This window comes from Podarcis vaucheri, assembly GCF_965113315.1.
Source record: "Podarcis vaucheri genome assembly, chromosome: 17".
Lineage (NCBI taxonomy): Eukaryota > Metazoa > Chordata > Lepidosauria > Squamata > Lacertidae > Podarcis > Podarcis vaucheri.
Window position 1 is genome coordinate 20,717,230 of NC_138755.1, and position 17,240 is coordinate 20,734,469.

Genomic DNA, 17,240 nt, shown 5'->3' on the forward strand with positions numbered 1-17,240 from the left:
ACCAACTCCAGTGGAGATGGCTCATTTCAAGCTGGAATAATTTAGTGGCAATCTGAACTTGTGTGAAAGTATTCAAAGCCCTTGCCCTTTAAGCAAGCCTGAATTTCATTAAAAACATGTTTGTAACATGTGTGGTCTTGGCTGCAAAAGCACTGATACGTGTCTTTGTTTCTTCACAGGTTTTATTTCCCTCACTGGTATTGTAACAGCAATGTACGAGCATTTCGGTACGGAGTTTCCCGAGGTGCAGAGAGTCCTGTCCTTGATGACATTGTCATGTCTTACTTGTTTGCTCAGGTAAAATTTTGACAACGTATTATTTGGGTATGGATGTATTTGGCTCTTCTCCGCGTATTTACTGCTGGAAATGAATGTCTTCATCCAAATATGGATATTTTCACAGGAATAATAATAATTATATGCAATTATCCTGTGAAATAAAAATACGACAGCCTTGAGAGCAGCACCAAGGTGTTGTTTCCCCTTTGAGATCTGAGCTGATTTCTTTCTTCAAATTAAGTTCTGAGTTGATTCAATAGAAGACAACTCAAGCTGCGATGAAAATAAATGAAAAGAGCAGTAGGCCAAATTCATCAGAATTTCTGTGCCTTCGTTTTTTTGCCTCCAGTGGCGGGAAGACTTTGTCCATGGGTGGGTGAAGATGCCTGTCACTCATGAAACACAAGAAGAATGTCTTGGCATGGCTGTTCTTGATATGATGAGGATGGCCAAAGAAAAGGACCAAACTCCACTAGGCATCTACAATTCTGTGAGGTAACTCTCTTTGCGACGTCGTCTTCTGCAGCTGTGCAAATGGGGAAGGGAGGAGTAAAAGGGGGGGTGGAGGCAGGAAAGCACGAAATGGAAATAAGGATCCAAACCATTATTATTTTTATTGCCTGTTGCCTTACCCCTTTTTCCAAAGAACTTGTTTCCAGTTCATGACTCTCCCCATTTTAAGATTAGCCTGAGAGATAAGTGCCTGGCCCAAGGTGATCCAGTCAACTTCACAGCAAAGCAAGAGTTTGAACTTGGATAAGGCATTTGCAGATCTGAGCAAGTTGCGGCCTGTTCCATTTCACCAGATGTGACATTCCTCTTTTGTACAGCCTGGTGGTTCCTAGTTCTGGTCGTTGCAGAGAGAAAGTTTGAGGATGCAAACCCTGACATCGCCAGCGGAATTCGCCTCCCAGTTTTCTGTCCCACTTGCTCATAAGTAAAAAGATTTTAGGAATTAGGACTTACCTGATAGTTGCTCTTGCATCTTCTGTAGAAGAATACCACCAGCCCCCTTTGAGCTGCTCATCAATATTTTGCCACACACTTGGTTGTCTTTGTGTTCACAGCTACAAGATGTTTTTGCCAAAGTGCATCAGGGAAAAAATCCAGGATTATCACATTCTGACACGAAAGAGGATAAGGTACAGATTCCGCAGATTCATCCAGCAGTTTGGCCAGTGCAAAGCAACAGCCAGAAACTTGAAACTGAAATATCTCATAAATTTGGAGACCCTCCAGTCTGCCTTTTATTCAGAAGTGTTTGAAGTGAAGGAACCCGGCAGAGAGCCTTCGGGTGAAGAAAGTTTTGCAACCATTGTTATATCCGGAAATGGTGGAATTCAATGCTCAAGAGGGAAGCATAAGGGTAGTGAGACATTGGCAGAACAGGTAATCTCATATAATATACAGTCATACCTTGGTTTTCAAACAGCCTAGTTCCCGAACGTTTTGGCTCCCGAATGCCGCAAACCTGGAAGTAACTGTTGCAGTTTGCGAACTATTTTTGGAAGCCAATTGTCTGGCGGGGCAGCCAATCAGAAGGCGTGCTTTGGTTTCCGAATGTTTTGGAAGTCGAACGGACTTCCGGAACGGATTCCGTTTGACTTCCAAGGTACGACTGTACTTCTGTATTTTGTTTACTATGAAAGCCTCGAGAATACCACTGGAAGCAGAATGATTTGGTTCCATCAATAGAATTCTTACTGGCCAAGTAGAAATTAGCAATGTACAGTCAGTTGAAAGTATTGTGGCAAGTACTTGGCAGGAAAAGGTTCGCAGAATTTAAATGGTGAGGGAGGAGTGGGAGGCTGGTTTAAGGTTCTGTGGGTTTTTAGTGCACACCCAGTTCTGTTCTGTGGCTTGGGCAATGCAGGGTCCCAATCCTTAGTATCAATGCAGACTCTAGTTCCTGTTGGTTTTTATTTGTGCCTAGCATTGAATGGGATTTCACCCAAGTCTTTTAAGATTACTAGCCTTAAAGGTAAAGGTAAAGGGACCCCTGACCATTAGGTCCAGTCGTGGCTGACTCTGGGGTTGCGGCGCTCATCTCGCTTTATTGGCCAAGGGAGCCGGCTTACAGCTTCCAGGTCATGTGGCCAGCATGACTAAGCCGCTTCTGGTGAACCAGAGCAGCGCACGGAAATGCCGTTTACCTTCCCGCCTATTTATCTACTTGCACTTTGACGTGCTTTTGAACTGCTAGGTTGGCAGGAGCAGGGACCAAACAACGGGAGCTCACCCCGTCGCAGGGATTCGAACCGCCGACCTTCTGATCGGCAAGTACAGTGGTGCCCTGCAAGACGAATGCCTCGCAAGACGGAAAACTCGCTAGACGAAAGAGTTTTCCGTTTTGGAGGTGCTTCGCAAAATGAATTTCCTATGGGCTTGCTTTGCAAGACGACAATGTCTTGCGAGTTCCTGCTGGTTCCCCCCCCTTTTCTAAGCCGCTAAGCCGCTTATCAGCTGATCCGATCAGCAGATAAGCCGCTAATAGCGCTAATCCGCTAATCCGTCAATGGGCTTGCTTCGCAAGACAAAAAAACCGCTAGACGAAGAGAATCACAGAACGGATTCTTTTCGTCTTGCGAGGCACCACTGTACTAGGCTCTGTGGTTTAACCCACAGCGCCACCCGCATCCCTTACTGTCATGGAAATAAATTGGATTAGCAGTAGATGTGCCTGAGAAGTAAAGATTACCATTTTCTGTTCTCCAGTGGTGTTCTAGGAGGATAATACATTGACAGTTCATTATTTTTTTTAATGCACGGGGATACACAATTAACTCAATTGATAAAATATTTCCTTTCTAGGTACTTTATAGACTGTAGGTTGGGTTAAGCAAAGGGGGGATTTTCTCTTGAGTATTTTGGATTTTGCTGCTTGAACATTGCTATTTCAATTTCTCTGTAATTTAAATTTCATCTGTTAGTGGTGGCAGCATCACTTAAAGCGTATGACGATTCTTATCTAAACAGAGATAAGCAACTTGAGTAATGCTGTCTGTGCACACAGATGCTAGCCTTCTTAGAAATAAGACCCCGATCCTGCTCTTGTTTCTCTGCAATATGTGCAGGTTAGCCTTTCATCAGTTTATTCTGAACATTAGTCCATAGAGAGGGATTTTCCCCTTGGGAAACTCTTCCCTTGAAGGTCTGCCTGATTCAGAGGCTTGCAGCTTGTGGTAAAGATGTAAAAACCAAGAATTTAGCTGCCATTGATAAATGTTGTGAAAGGGGAGTAGAGAAGTAATGTGCGAACACCAGGCTCAAACTTGCTTTTCTGGCAGGAAAGGATGTTTCTTATTACCTCAGAATCATGCTATTGAGAATAATGTTACAATTGCTCTGTTTCAGTTGATGGCTAGAAGGTTGACTAAAACACTCACAAATACCCAGTTTCCTAATAAAGCAACATCTTTTCGCAGGAAATACAGACCTATTGCGATTTCCCCGACATTATCGATGTCAGTATTAAGCAAGCAAGCCAGGAAGGTTCTGGTGAGAATAGAATTGTAACCATTCACAAGCAAGACAGCAAGAATTTGGTAAGAGTGGCTTTCTCTTTTGATTACCTTACATTTCTGTGCATCTAAACAAATTGGATTTTGATGCCCTGCCTTGTTTGCATATCAGCAGTGTCGGGCAATTAGGCAAGTAAGTTAGACTGTGACTTTCGCAGAATGTAGCCAAAGCAATCTTTGTGTTCTTAAAAACAAGAACCCTCCTCTTCCATTTTGAGGCGGCCACACCATAAGCCTTTCCTTTCCTCGTGCATTTTGAGATTCCTAGCTGTAGTCATTAACCACGGAAGAACGATGTAAATACACACATGTGCAACAAATCATAGCCTGCTCAGATGCTCCTTCTCCCTCTGCTGAGATTGGGAGTGCATCTCAAATTCACATGCTCAATCCAGTCTCCTTCCCGGCACAAAGAAGGCAGTGATTCCACATGGGGATCGTACATATATTTGAGCATGGTATCTCTGCTTAGCACAGTCCCTGTTTTCTGCCCATGGTAAAGGGCTGTGGCAGAGCATGTGGCTTAGAAACATTCTCCTGAAATACCTGCACATAAGGAGGTAGTGGAGTCCTCTTCAGTTCTATCTAGCCTGAGACCCATAGTTGTCTGTCTTTCCCCACACGATGGCACATTCACCGTATTTTTCGCCCCATAGGACGCACCGGCCCATAGGACGCACCTAGTTTTTTTTGGGGGGGAGTAAAGGGGAGGGGAATTATTTTTCCCCCAGGTGCGCTGCACTAATCCCGAAGCTTGGGGCGTGCGGAGCTCAGCGCGCCCCAAGTTTCTGGGTGCCAGCAAGGTCTCCGCTAGCCGTGGGAGAGCTGGGTCTCCCACAGCTAGCGGATAGCTTCCTGAAGCCTGGGGAGCGAGAGGGGTCGGTGCGCACTGACCCCCCTTGCTCTCCAGGCTTCAGCGAAAGCCTGCATTCGCCCCATAGGACGCACACACATTTCCCCTTCATTTTTGGAGGGGGAAAAGTGTGTCTTATAGGGCGATAAATACGGTACACAATTTTGAAAAATGGGTGGAAGACATCCCCCCCCATTCTTTGTTAGACAAACCTTACTAAAAATCCAATGTGTGTGGTTTTTGTTTGCTTTTTAATCCCCATTAGGTTGTAGGGCTGGGCAATATCTGGGCAATATAATACTGTAACAACAACAAAAACAACAACTTAGTAATTATACCCCGCCCATCTGGCTGGATTTCCCCAGCCACTGTGGGTGGCTTCCAACAGAATATTAAAATACAATAGTCTAATGATATACAGTGGTACCTCTAGTTACAAACTCGATCCATTCTGGGGTGCCATTCGCACCCCGTAACTAGAGCTCTGCTTCTGCACACACACACGGCGCGATAGAGCTTGTGGAGGGCCAGATTATATTTTGAAAGAAAAAAAATGAATGAATTCCTATGCCCCACAAATAACCCAGAGATGCATTTTAAATAAAAGCACACATTCTACTCATGTAAAAACATACTGATTCCCGGACCATCTGCGGGCCGGATTTAGAAGGCGATTGGTCCGAATCCGGCCTCCAGGCCTTAGTTTACCTACCCATGGCTTAATGCATTGACCAAAGCGTTCATAATCCTTGTCATGGAAATGAATGGATTATTCATTTCAGCGTTTGTGGGTAACGCAACAAAATGATCAACCATCAGAAACATATTCATGCGATTAGTGTTACCAGAAAAATAATAAATATCTTACTATCTTTCTCCCTTGCCTTTGCAGGAAGCTGAATTTCATTCACTAAGAGAGGCTCTTTCTTTCGTGGCATTGATTGATGGATATTACAGATTAACCGCAGATGCCCATCATTTCCTCTGTAAAGAAGTAGCACCCCCTTCCATCATTGAGAATATTCAGAGCAACTGTCATGGGCCAATTTCGTAAGTGGCATGTTTTATAAGATGTTGAAAAGGTTTTTTTCCCTTTAACCCTGAAAGAAACTCCACTTTGCTTGGGAGGCAATTGCCTAGTTCATCAAGGATAATTAATGCCAAATCTTTTAGGTATGTACAGATGTGCAGCTGCATACGTGCTTTATTTGGCTCGTGGTGCTCATTTTGGCACAGCAGGAAGTGGCTGGATGTATACACCTTCATCCAGGAACACTTTAAAAAATGCACCTGCCATTGAGTTTTTTAAAATACACAATAATATATTTTCCCTATCTCTCTCTCTCTCCCCCTGGAAATACTGTGAAACCTTGATAAAAACATGTGGGAAGGTCTCTCAGCGTTTCCTTTTGTAATGAATTCATGTTTATTCAGCCACAACACTTAATGCAAAGTTTTAAGATGTTTTTTCTTTCATTCTCAGTTCAGTTACGAATGTGTCATGCAGTGAATAGAGAACAGTGAGTTTTAAGGTCTCCCAGCCATAACCATGGTGATGGTATATGCGGTCATAGACAGAGAACTTCTTAATAGGTTCACTGCAGGATCTGGCAGAAATAGAATTTGAAATTGTGGAGGAAGAAAAGGCAATTCAGATATCAATATCTGGAATTGAGCACAGAACATTGCTAGCAAAGGAAATTGCTTTTGGGCTAAGTGTTCCCTTCTTGTGAACTTTTCTGTAGGCTTGAGGAAAAAGAAATATTTCCGGCTGTGAGGGTTGTTTTTGTACTGTAGTGTAGTATTGCCTGGTTCTGAAGAGCTAAGTGTCTCTGTGCGCTTCAGTTAAAAGTCTGTCATAGGGATTTCTCAGCCTGTTAACCAGAGGGGTAGAAAACACCTCCTTGCTAGTGGAAGGCAAAGGATTGTCCCCACCTCCAGGTTGGGCAAGAGTTGCAGACTGTCTTTTTTGAGCTCTTTTGAGCTCTACTTTCTGTCCTTTCCATTCTTTTTTTATTATTATTATTCTCCACCCCGGTTTGGGAAGAAATACAGCTATAGGAAGCATCTGAAGATTGCTCTTGGGTAAAGATAAAGGGACCCCTGACCATTAGGTCCATTCGTGGCCGACTCTAGGGTTGCGGCACTCATCTCGCTTTATTGGCCAAGGGAGCCGGCGTACAGCTTCTGGGTCATGTGGCCAGCATGACTTAAGCCGCTTTTGGCGAACCAGAGCAGCGCACAGAAACACCGTTTACCTTCCTGCCAGAGTGGTACCTATTGATCTACTTGCACTTTGACGTGCTTTCGAACTGCTAAGTTGGCAGGAGCAAGGACTGAGCAACGGGAGCTCACCCCGCTGTGGGGATTCAAACCGCTGACCTTCTGATCGGCAAGTCCTAGGCTCTGTGGTTTACTTTGTCCCAAACAAACTGCACTTCCTCTTCTACAGCTGGAAGGAGGAGCCTACAGTTCCTCCTTTCCACCTGGGCTTGGTGACAAAGGTGCTTTGAGCATGAGCTGCTGGCTCGCCCACTCCTTTGTAGGAGAGACAGAGAAAAGGAGTTCCCCAAGTGGGTAACTGGATTGCTCACCTCCCTTCATACACCTCCAGAGCACAAGCACAGTCTCGTAAGTCTCTTTTGACACGGGTTAATTCCTACTCTCTCCTTGGGCTCAAGGAGGTATCCATTTACTGACTTCATCCCTGCTTCTGTCCAAGAGTAGCAAGGAACCATGAGACCACATTCTGAGGTCCTTTCCATTCCTGGTGACTTCTCTCTAATTTCCTTGCCTTGCCTCGTCCAGGGCAGAACACGTGTCTTTGTCTGTGCAACTTTCCAACTCCAGCATTTTTTTACCTTTACTGTCTTCCTCTGTTCAGTTTCTGTTAAGCTGTGGGTGAACATATCAGACGACACAGCGAACAGCTCTTGTTTATTCATAGGTCAGAACAGAACTGAACTGAAGGGTTCAGCCAGCCTGCTTATATAGAGCTCCAGTACAATGTAACTGTAACAACTTTCTGTAACTATCCAATCACTGAACGTCACTTTCGATCCCTTATTTGCATATGTGGACCTGAACTATGTACAGTATCCCCCTGCTGGCCCAGGGTGAGAACTTCAGTACATAACAGTTTCCACCCAATCCTTTCTCATTCTTCTTCTGCAGAAACAAAACAATAACAACCAGGGTGACTCTTTTTCACGTGCCAGGCCTCTTCCAAGGACATGCCAAAATCCTAACATCTTTCGGGCTTTTGTTGCTGGACTCCAAGCCACATTTCTCCTCCCTTGTTTGACACCTCCTCCTCAGATCTTTGTCTCTTAGCTGGACAGAAACTTAGGGAGGTGTCAGAAGGAAGAGGATAGACCTAAAAACAGTCACGACATTCTCCTGTGCAAAAGTAGGCATTAACCCAGTAACCCTTCAGCCACCCCAAGCAAGAAACTGCTTTCAAGGAACCACATTTTCTAGATGTCACTAGGCAGGAATAAGGATGAGGACCCTATACTATATTACGAGATTCTGAGTGTGAGAATCTTTTGGTGAGCCACTCTGAGAACTTCCTGAAGATATCAAATGAGACATAAGTTTTCTAAATAAAGTTTAAGGAGGTTACATGAGGAGAGGCATCGTGCTTTCCATAGGAAAGGCAGTATTGTGTTATAGGGTCATTTTCAGCTTTTGCTGTCAGTGGGGCTGAGGGATGTCTGGTTTTCAACACTGTGATATATCACCAGCTAAACATTGTGATATACCAGTATGAAATAAGGATGTAGCTATGTAGAGGTGAATGGGGCGATGCCCTGGCCAACTGCTACTACTTAGGGGTCTAAAACAAATGCATTTTTACTTACCTATTTGCAGCTGCATGTGCTGCCTCTTGTGTATAAAAATGATATTATTGCTTTTATTTGTTTCTATTTTATTTTATTTCCTGTTTCATCTACTAGCTGTCTTGAGTCCTTGTCAGGGGGAAAGGGTGGGAAATAAATAAATAAAATCCAAGTTTGGCACTGACCACACTTAATAGATCCTAGAGATACTTATGCCCTCCCCATTTTCTTGCCAGATTTTTTCCCTTGCATTTGAACTGCTGCCATAATGATTTCAACAATCTGTTAGTATTGTTAGTGGTTTGGCCTCTTCTGTTCTGCCAGGTTTCAAATGAGACACCGAATGAACCCCTTCCAGCTAGTGAAACGGGGATTTGGTTCTGCCTCCCTTACTCAGAGGGGAGACTGTTCTCTAGCATCAATTTAGAAATTCGTAGTAAGTTCGTTTCCCTTTCGCGCTGCCAAAGGAGTTTGCCATAAGTGCCCAGATGTTGTAACCTGCAGGCAGCTGTAAGTGGATGGTCACAGACTTTTACCGGGGATAGAAATATGATAATCTCTAGATGTTCTGCATAGCTCAAAGGTTGCTAGTTTTTAAAAGCTTGCTCTTAACACTTGTGCTCCCTCTCTCTTGTTTTTCCAAAATAGCATGGACTTCGCAATCAATAAACTGAAGAAAGCTGGCAATCAGACGGGCTATTACGTTCTTCGTTGCAGTCCAAAGGAGTTCAGGAAATACTTTCTTACCTTTGCAGTTCAGGTTAGTAAATAGGAGCAGAATAGGCTGTTACTTTGGCTGTGAACAAGAGAGGATTCAGAGTAACTTTGATTATAAGTGTTACCTGTTAAACCACTGTGCTTTTGAATAATTTTTTAAAAGCTCAGCCACCTCTAGTTCTCAGTAATCTCTGTGCTTTGTGAACAGTGCACATACCCACAACAGTCTGCAAAGATCAGGAAAAAGTGAAGAAATAAAACTTTCCTTTTCTTCTGACATGTTCATTCAGGCACCGAGTAATGGTAATTTAACTGTTAGAATTTAGCCATATCTTCTATTTGTGACTTAAAAATAAACCTGTATTAATATTAGCATATCTGGACAATCTGTAGGTAACCAGGCATCATTTGTGCTACAAGTAACTGTAGCCTTATGAGACTTTGCCCTCGGGTGGGAAAAATATTGCGTCCAGGAAAGGGAAGTGGGAGTCAACAGACACTCAAGGAATAGTTTCAGAGAAAAGGCTTTTATTTCTACCATTCATGAACTGGTAGAAGGAGCAAGTGTGATAATTCACAAAAAGCATGCACGAGTTCACAGTCATGTGCACAAGCATATATACCCATTCCAGTTCCCTCCTCCTTTCTCCTCCTTCTTGAAGAGTCCTGCCCCATGAGTTCCTCTGAGCATGAACAGAAAGCTGTCTTGGGACTATTGGACTCTTCCCAGGAAAGGAGGGTGTGTGTGTGTGTGTGTGTGTGTGTGTGTGTGTGTGTGTGAAGCCTTGCGTTCAGCTTGTTCAGATGTGTTGCAACTAGAATGAGATAAGATTCGTTTCTCAGGCCTGAATATTCTTGGCAATGACAGAGCCTATTCATTAGCCTTTAAAAGTAACATTTTGCCTATGTACCAGCATCTTGTGAGAAAAGCAGAGACAAACAGAGAAAAGCTGTTTTGGATTTTTAGAAGACAAAAGGAGTTTTGGACAGTTTTGAGGCCTGGGGTGATTATTGAAGCCTGGGTTGATTTCAGACAGGATTTGGGTATCCTGTCCCTTCATAACAAGAGATTGATGCTATTTTCATATGAGTATGGGCTTTCTACATACTCTCACTAGCTTCTCTTAAAAAAAAGATTTATTTACTTATATCTGTGCAGTTGCTTAATATAACATAGTTAGTTTTAAATACAAATGAAAGTACTGTATTCAAAATGCTATTCCTAATTATTCCTTGGAAGATGATCAGCTTCTTTAGTTTAAAATTAGTTAAAAAAAGAGAAAAGAGCAAATTTGCCAGACTATATTAGGGAACCTTAGCAGACTCTTCAAGGCCTCAAAAGTCTCATAAAAGCATCTGGGGTTGGGGTTTTATATCCTTGCTTTAACCATCAATGTCATGTTAGCAGAGTGCTTAAAGCAAGATTAAAGGACAGGTTTTCTGCTGTTCATCAAATGCCATGCAGTGTGTGATGGTAAAATATTGACAGATACAGGTGGAACATGCAATGAAACACGCTTCTGTTCACAGTGCCAGCAAACCATGTCATCTTCCAGGATAATCAGATTTTTTTGATTTCTGATTCTGTTAAATTCCGTGTTATATTTGAGTTTCCACACAATGTAAAGGCCCCTTCTGGAAATGTAGCTCAAATTTAGTACTCGTTTCTGTTTTGTTTGCTTCCAGAGAGAAAAAAAACCATTCGTAAATAATACAGAAATTAGCGCTAAACTTGTGCTATAATCTGCTATATTTCTGGAAGTGGCTTTTTTGTCAGGTAAAGGCTCGAATATAATGCAGAAATTAATAGTTAGGTGAACATCAGGAATGCAGAATAAATTCCCACATGAATCCACTGGATGTGTCACTGAAGTTTTTATTATTGTTCTATAAGTTTTGGGGGTTTCTCTGAGCCTACTATGCTGGTACCTCCCTCTCATGCATGGATGGCGCCATTTTGTCTACAAAGGTATGATTCCTAATTTAAATTCAATTATAAACAAAAGAGCTGTTTCAAAACAACATCTTTCTTACCATTTCTTAATCTTCAGCGGGACAGTACCACGGACTATAAGCATTGCTTGATCACAAAAAATGAGAATGGCGAATATAATCTCACTGGAACTAGAAGAAGTTTTACAAACCTCATGGATCTCTTGAACTGTTATCGGACAGAAACTGTCCGGTCGGACAGTATAATTTTTCAGTTTACCAGATGTTGCCCTCCAAAGCCAAAAGGTAACTGATTCACAACTCCCTTAAGCGGTGGTGTTAATGTTTTTTTTTGTTTTAGACCTTGCTTTTCTGTAATAAAATCTGACCAGAGCGACTTGCAAAAAAAATACATTGCACCGGGGGGTGGGGAGGGTTTGAAATGAGAAAAACTCTGCAATGAAAGCAATAAAGTCAGAGAACTGGAGTCAGACTTTTCGAAAGCAGGTTCTCAGTTTAATAGAGTGGCTTGATTAATCAATTTTATCTATGTGGATTATAGGTAGCATTCAGTATATTATATATTTCTATGACGGACAGTGTCATATACAATATGGAATCTGCTTGACGCAATAACCAATACACACTCAAGCTCCAAAACGTGGCATGAGTAATAAAAGCAACAGGGATTTGTGGCCCACGGTGGTGGTGGTAGGAGAGTGTTGACTTAGAAACCAGGGTTCAAATCCTCACTCAGCCATCAAGCTCACCTGGGGACCTTTGGCCAATCACTGTCTCTCAGCCTAACCTGCATCACAGGGATATTTTGAGGTCAGAAATGGGGAGGAGAAAACCATGAGCTCCCAGGAGGATGAGGTGGAATATAAATACAGTGGTACCTCGGGTTAAGTACTTAATTCGTTCTGGAGGTCAGTTCTTAACCTGAAACTGTTCTTAACCTGAAGCATCACTTTAGCTAATGGGGCCTCCTGCTGCCGCCACGCCGCCGGAGCACAATTTCTGTTCTCATCCTGAAGCAAAGTTCTTAACCTGAAGCACTATTTCAGGGTTAGCGGAGTCTGTAACCTGAAGCGTATGTAACCCGAGGTACCACTGTATAATAAATAAAATGAAATTAAGTCTGTCTGTTTGTGAACTAGGACTCTGTTAACCTTCTCCTTACAGATAAGTCCAACCTTCTTGTCTTCAGGAGCAATGGAATTTCTGACCTGCCCTCATCGCCCACCTTGCAGAGGCATAATAACGTTAACCAGATGGTCTTCCACAAAATCCGGAATGAGGACCTGATCTTTGTAAGTTCGCGAGACGTATCTTCTCGCTTGTGTAATACTCTGATCCTCAGCGCAGTCCTTTGAATTAAGTCCCATTAATTTAAAGGCACCAGAGTTGTTTCTCAGTGGTGTGTGTTACTGGAAATAATGTGCACATCGGTGGGAAATTGTATTTACAGAAATCTAGGTATTTATTGTGATAAGCGCACCTGGAAGTGGAAGTGTTCACTCCGTTACATAAATTCATTTGCTGTGTGACTAGAATAGAATCATAGAATCATAGAATCATAGAGTTGGAAGAGACCACAAGGGCCATCGAGTCCAACCCCCTGCCAAGCAGGAAACCAGCATGTGTGGTTTTTCTTTTTAATGTGGGTTCATACTTTTATTATTAAGATAAATGTGGGAGTTTAAACTGAGTGATGTCCTAATCATATTTTCTTTTCAGTAGCCCTTCCAGCCTTCCTACCGTCCGTTCTCAAGCAAATTAACCAATTTAGTTTTGTGGCTTTTAACTTTATAGAGTATTGCACTCCTGAAGCCTCTTCACCAATAATAGTGCATGCATCAGCCAGGAAGGGGAGAGACACAGAGACAACTAGCATATATCAGAGAGATGTTTGTGTGGCAACTTCACCCTAGGCCACTTTCCTCTGAAATTCAAGTTCCCTTGAATTAAATGGAAGTTACTACCCCATGTAGTAGTAGCAGCAGCAACAATTTTATTTCTTGGTGATATATTTTATTTCTTGGTGATATATCGATATTTGATATACTGTCCAAAACCAGTTTGATATTGTGATCTCGGTTTCATAGTTTTTGACCTGGCAATATATCACACGAATCATGGTGTGTGTCTGTGTGGGCTGTGCAAAAATCGCAATGTGGGGGAAACCGCGAAGCCAGTCAAGGCTTCTCTCAATTCCTTCAGCCCCTGTTAATTCTGCCAGCTCAGCTCTCCCTTGCTTCATATAGGGCAGCAGCGTATCACAAGAGCAGGCGCTGGCAAAAATCACAATGCGGGGAAAACCATGAAGCCAGCCAATGTTTCTACATAGCTCCATCCTTAATTTCAGACATTGTGATCTATTTGTATATCACATTTTTAGGCTGGTGATATTTCACGATGTTGAAAACAAGATATCTCCCAGCCCTGTTGTAAACCATAAAGGTAAAGGTAAAGGGACCCCTGACCATTAGGTCCAGTCGTGGCCGACTCTGCAGTTGCGGCGATCATCTTGCTTTACTGGCCGAGGGAGCCAGCGTACAGCTTCCGGGTCATGTGGCCAGCATGACTAAGCCGCTTCTGGCAAACCAGAGCAGTGCACAGAAACGCTGTTTACCTTCCCGCCGGAGCGGTACCTATTTATCTACTTACACTTTGATGTGCTTTCGAACTGCTGGGTTGGCAGGAGCAGGGACCAAGCAACGGGAGCTCACCCCATTGCGGGGATTCGAACCGCCGACCTTCAGATTGGCAAGCCCTAGGCTCTGTGGTTTAACCCACAGCACCACCCGCATCCCATGTTGTAAACCATAGGAAAGATTTAAAAAGACTTTTGGAATTCAGCCACACATCTGGCTGTTGATTTCCTGGCTGCCAACACAATTAGAGAAACTCACAAATAACATAATTTTCTTTGTCTAACAGCGAAAGGACCTCCCTTGGTGTAACTCTCCCCCCCCCCATGACTTCAGGTAGGATCACTTGGGGCTGTCTCCCCAGGAGGGAAAATGAGAAGCCCCTAGCTTACCCTAGTCTCTCCACTCACCCTCAGAGAAGTCATTTTTTGCATTCCAGCAACACCGTTCAAGGTGGCTGCTTGCAGGGCAAATGGTGAATGGCTTCAAAGCAAGTTTGTGCAGTCAAATGGAAATGATTTCTCTGAACTCAGTTGTGCTTCCATTTGGGTGAACCCACAAGGATTGGTCTCAAAGCCTCTCTCGCGGAATATGCAATTATATGAAGCATTTGATCTGTTCAGTTATTAAGCTAAACTGTTTTTACATTATGATTGTTTCCTTTCAGCTGAGACAGCTCCTTTATTAGTCTTGAAACTAGGTATGCTTTTGTTTAAAATCAGTGTGAAGGAATTTTGCAGACGATTGACTCCCCCCCCCCTTATTTATTTGGGGTTTCTTTTAGAACGAAAGCCTTGGTCAGGGCACTTTCACTAAAATTTTCAAAGGTGTGAGGAAAGAAGTGGGCGACTATGGCAAGTTGTATCAGACTGAAGTGCTGCTCAAAGTCCTGGATAAAGTGCACAGGAATTATTCTGAGGTTTGTATTCGTACTCCTATGCTTAATAGTTCATATGCAGGGCTAGTTCAGCAGAGCAGGAATGCAGAGCTCAGCAAATAGAATTGCGTTTTCATTAGTAAATTGGCCTTGAATCTTTTGGCTCTACCATGTCTTTCCCTTGTTGAGGGAAATCTGAAACTCTGGAGGAGAGACAGCAGGATTTCTCCCAAATGGCAGCTCCTTTAGCCTTCCTCCCGTGAGCTGCCTAAGTCAAACAGTTTAATGAAAATATTAAATGAAAATATGTCACAGAATTTAGCTCTACTTGATAAAGAACTTCATGCCCTGCCCTAATTACATTTTGATCTTCGCAAGGTTTTGTCCTGAAGTCTTCCTACAATATTAACTCTAGGCTGCAGCCACACATGTCCTTCCAATTATAAATCAATTGCAATTATGGAATTGTAGAGTTGGAAGGGACCCCACAGGTCATCTAGTCCAACCCCCTGCAGTGCAGGAATCTTTTGCCCAATGTGGGGCTCAAACCCACGACCCTGAGATTTAGAGTCCCATGCCGAGCCACAAGCTCTTGCAGCATTCAAGCTTGTTTCAGAGAAGTGCTCTTTGCCGATAACCAGGGCCATTTCACTTGCAAAGGGGTAAGTTAGTTTCTGAGATTGCTGCTGCTTCTACTACACTAATTCCGTGAACAGAGATCAGTCTAATAAAGTTTTATACTGATATGGGATCAGTGCCTGATTTACGTATAAGCTAAACAAGCTATAGCTTAGGGTCCCACTCTCTTGGGGGGCCCCCAAAAAATTAAAGGGAAAAAACTGGATGCACATTTCCAAAATATAAGATAAAAAACAAATAAAATAAAACCTACATACATCAACAGTGTTTTGTGTTGTGTAGGCTCCTCTTTGTTATGTGCAAATGGCCTTAGATACACATTAGGTCCATAAGTTACCATATAGCATATATTCAACACAAAAAACAGTGAGAATTTGTTGTTGACAAAGGATAGCTGGACATATAAAGGGCCCCATTACATTCAGTAGCTTAGGGCCTCATCAAACCTAAATCCAGCCCTGTCTGGGATGATTGCTGTTTCACACAATCAGATGTTCATGAGGTAAACATGGACATTTTCACAGTGTCTCTGTGTAATGTGAGGTCAAGGCTGCTCAATGTGATTGAACGATGTAGCTGATAGAAGTTCCCCCTGAGTTTAGTCTTTCGAAAATTAAACGCTTGCCAGTTGGAGCTGTCATGCATTGTTACATGCATTGAAAACTAGTGCCATCATCACCCCCCGATGTGGGCAGATGTCAGAGTCCTTGTATCCTCATGGGGGATTTTCCTACTGCCAGTAAATTGACATGATTCACTATTAAAGCAGTTAGGCGTTGTGAGAAACAATGATTAAAAACAGGCCTGCAGAGAACAACGGCACCATATTAATTACACGGTATCGTTGCGGAAGGTGGGGAGCTGAAGTTATGTGAAAGTGCAGGCGGTTTTTAATTAAGTTTTATTCCAAACAGTTCCCATTAGGGTTCGCTCTGCTAATTATTGTTCCCTATCTCTTGCAGTCTTTTTTCGAAGCAGCAAGCATGATGAGCCAGCTATCCTACAAGCACTTGGTATTAAATTATGGAGTTTGTGTCTACGGAGAAGAAAGTGAGTAAAGCCAATTAACCGAATTAACGAATTAAGTACACCTGGCTTGAGAGCAGTACATGTGAAAAGGATCTAGGAGTCTTGGTTGACCACAAACTTGACATGAGCCAACAGTGTGACGCGGCAGCTAAAGAAGCCAATGCAATTCTGGGCTGCATCAATAGGAGTATAGCATCTAGATCAAGGGAAGTAATAGTGCCACTGTATTCTGCTCTGGTCAGACCTCACCTGGAGTACTGTGTCCAGTTCTGGGCACCACAATTCAAGAAGGACACTGACAAACTGGAACGTGTCCAGAGGAGGGCAACCAAAATGGTCAAAGGCCTGGAAGCGATGCCTTATGAGGAACGGCTAAGGGAGCTGGGCATGTTTAGCCTGGAGAAGAGGAGGTTAAGGGGTGATATGATAGCCATGTTCAAATATATAAAAGGATGTCACATAGAGGAGGGAGAAAGGTTGTTTTCTGCTGCTCCAGAGAAGCGGACACGGAGCAATGGATCCAAACTACAAGAAAGAAGATTCCACCTAAACATTAGGAAGAACTTCCTGACAGTAAGAGCTGTTTGACAGTGGAATTTGCTGCCAAGGAGTGTGGTGGAGTCTCCTACTTTGGAGGTCTTTAAGCAGAGGCTTGACAACCATATGCCAGGAGTGCTCTGATGGTGTTTCCTGCTTGGCAGGGGGTTGGACTCGATGGCCCTTGTGGTCTCTTCCAACTCTATGATTCTGTGAACCGTTTTGTGTGCCCTAATTGGAGTTCTGTTATTACCTTCCTGTATGCAAATAGCTATTTCCGAACACATTTGCCTTCTTATCAGGTACATGTTGTCTGGCAAGGAACTACAAGTGTCGGTGCGAAACAATGAGAGATACAAA

General features: G+C 43.1%; 1 protein-coding gene across 2 annotated transcripts in view; it reads left to right on the top strand.

The window, feature by feature from the left end:
* JAK2 (Janus kinase 2) overlaps window positions 1-17,240 on the top strand; it is an 87,045-nt gene that overhangs the window by 48,704 nt on the left and 21,101 nt on the right. For both annotated transcript variants that reach the window (XM_082204599.1, XM_082204600.1), the window contains 10 exons: window positions 180-297; window positions 629-774; window positions 1,347-1,668; window positions 3,705-3,824; window positions 5,546-5,703; window positions 9,144-9,255; window positions 11,264-11,450; window positions 12,330-12,457; window positions 14,583-14,717; window positions 16,277-16,364. In XM_082204599.1, the coding sequence (XP_082060725.1) occupies window positions 180-297; window positions 629-774; window positions 1,347-1,668; window positions 3,705-3,824; window positions 5,546-5,703; window positions 9,144-9,255; window positions 11,264-11,450; window positions 12,330-12,457; window positions 14,583-14,717; window positions 16,277-16,364 (1,514 nt within the window). The remainder of the gene's footprint in view (window positions 1-179; window positions 298-628; window positions 775-1,346; window positions 1,669-3,704; window positions 3,825-5,545; window positions 5,704-9,143; window positions 9,256-11,263; window positions 11,451-12,329; window positions 12,458-14,582; window positions 14,718-16,276; window positions 16,365-17,240) is intronic.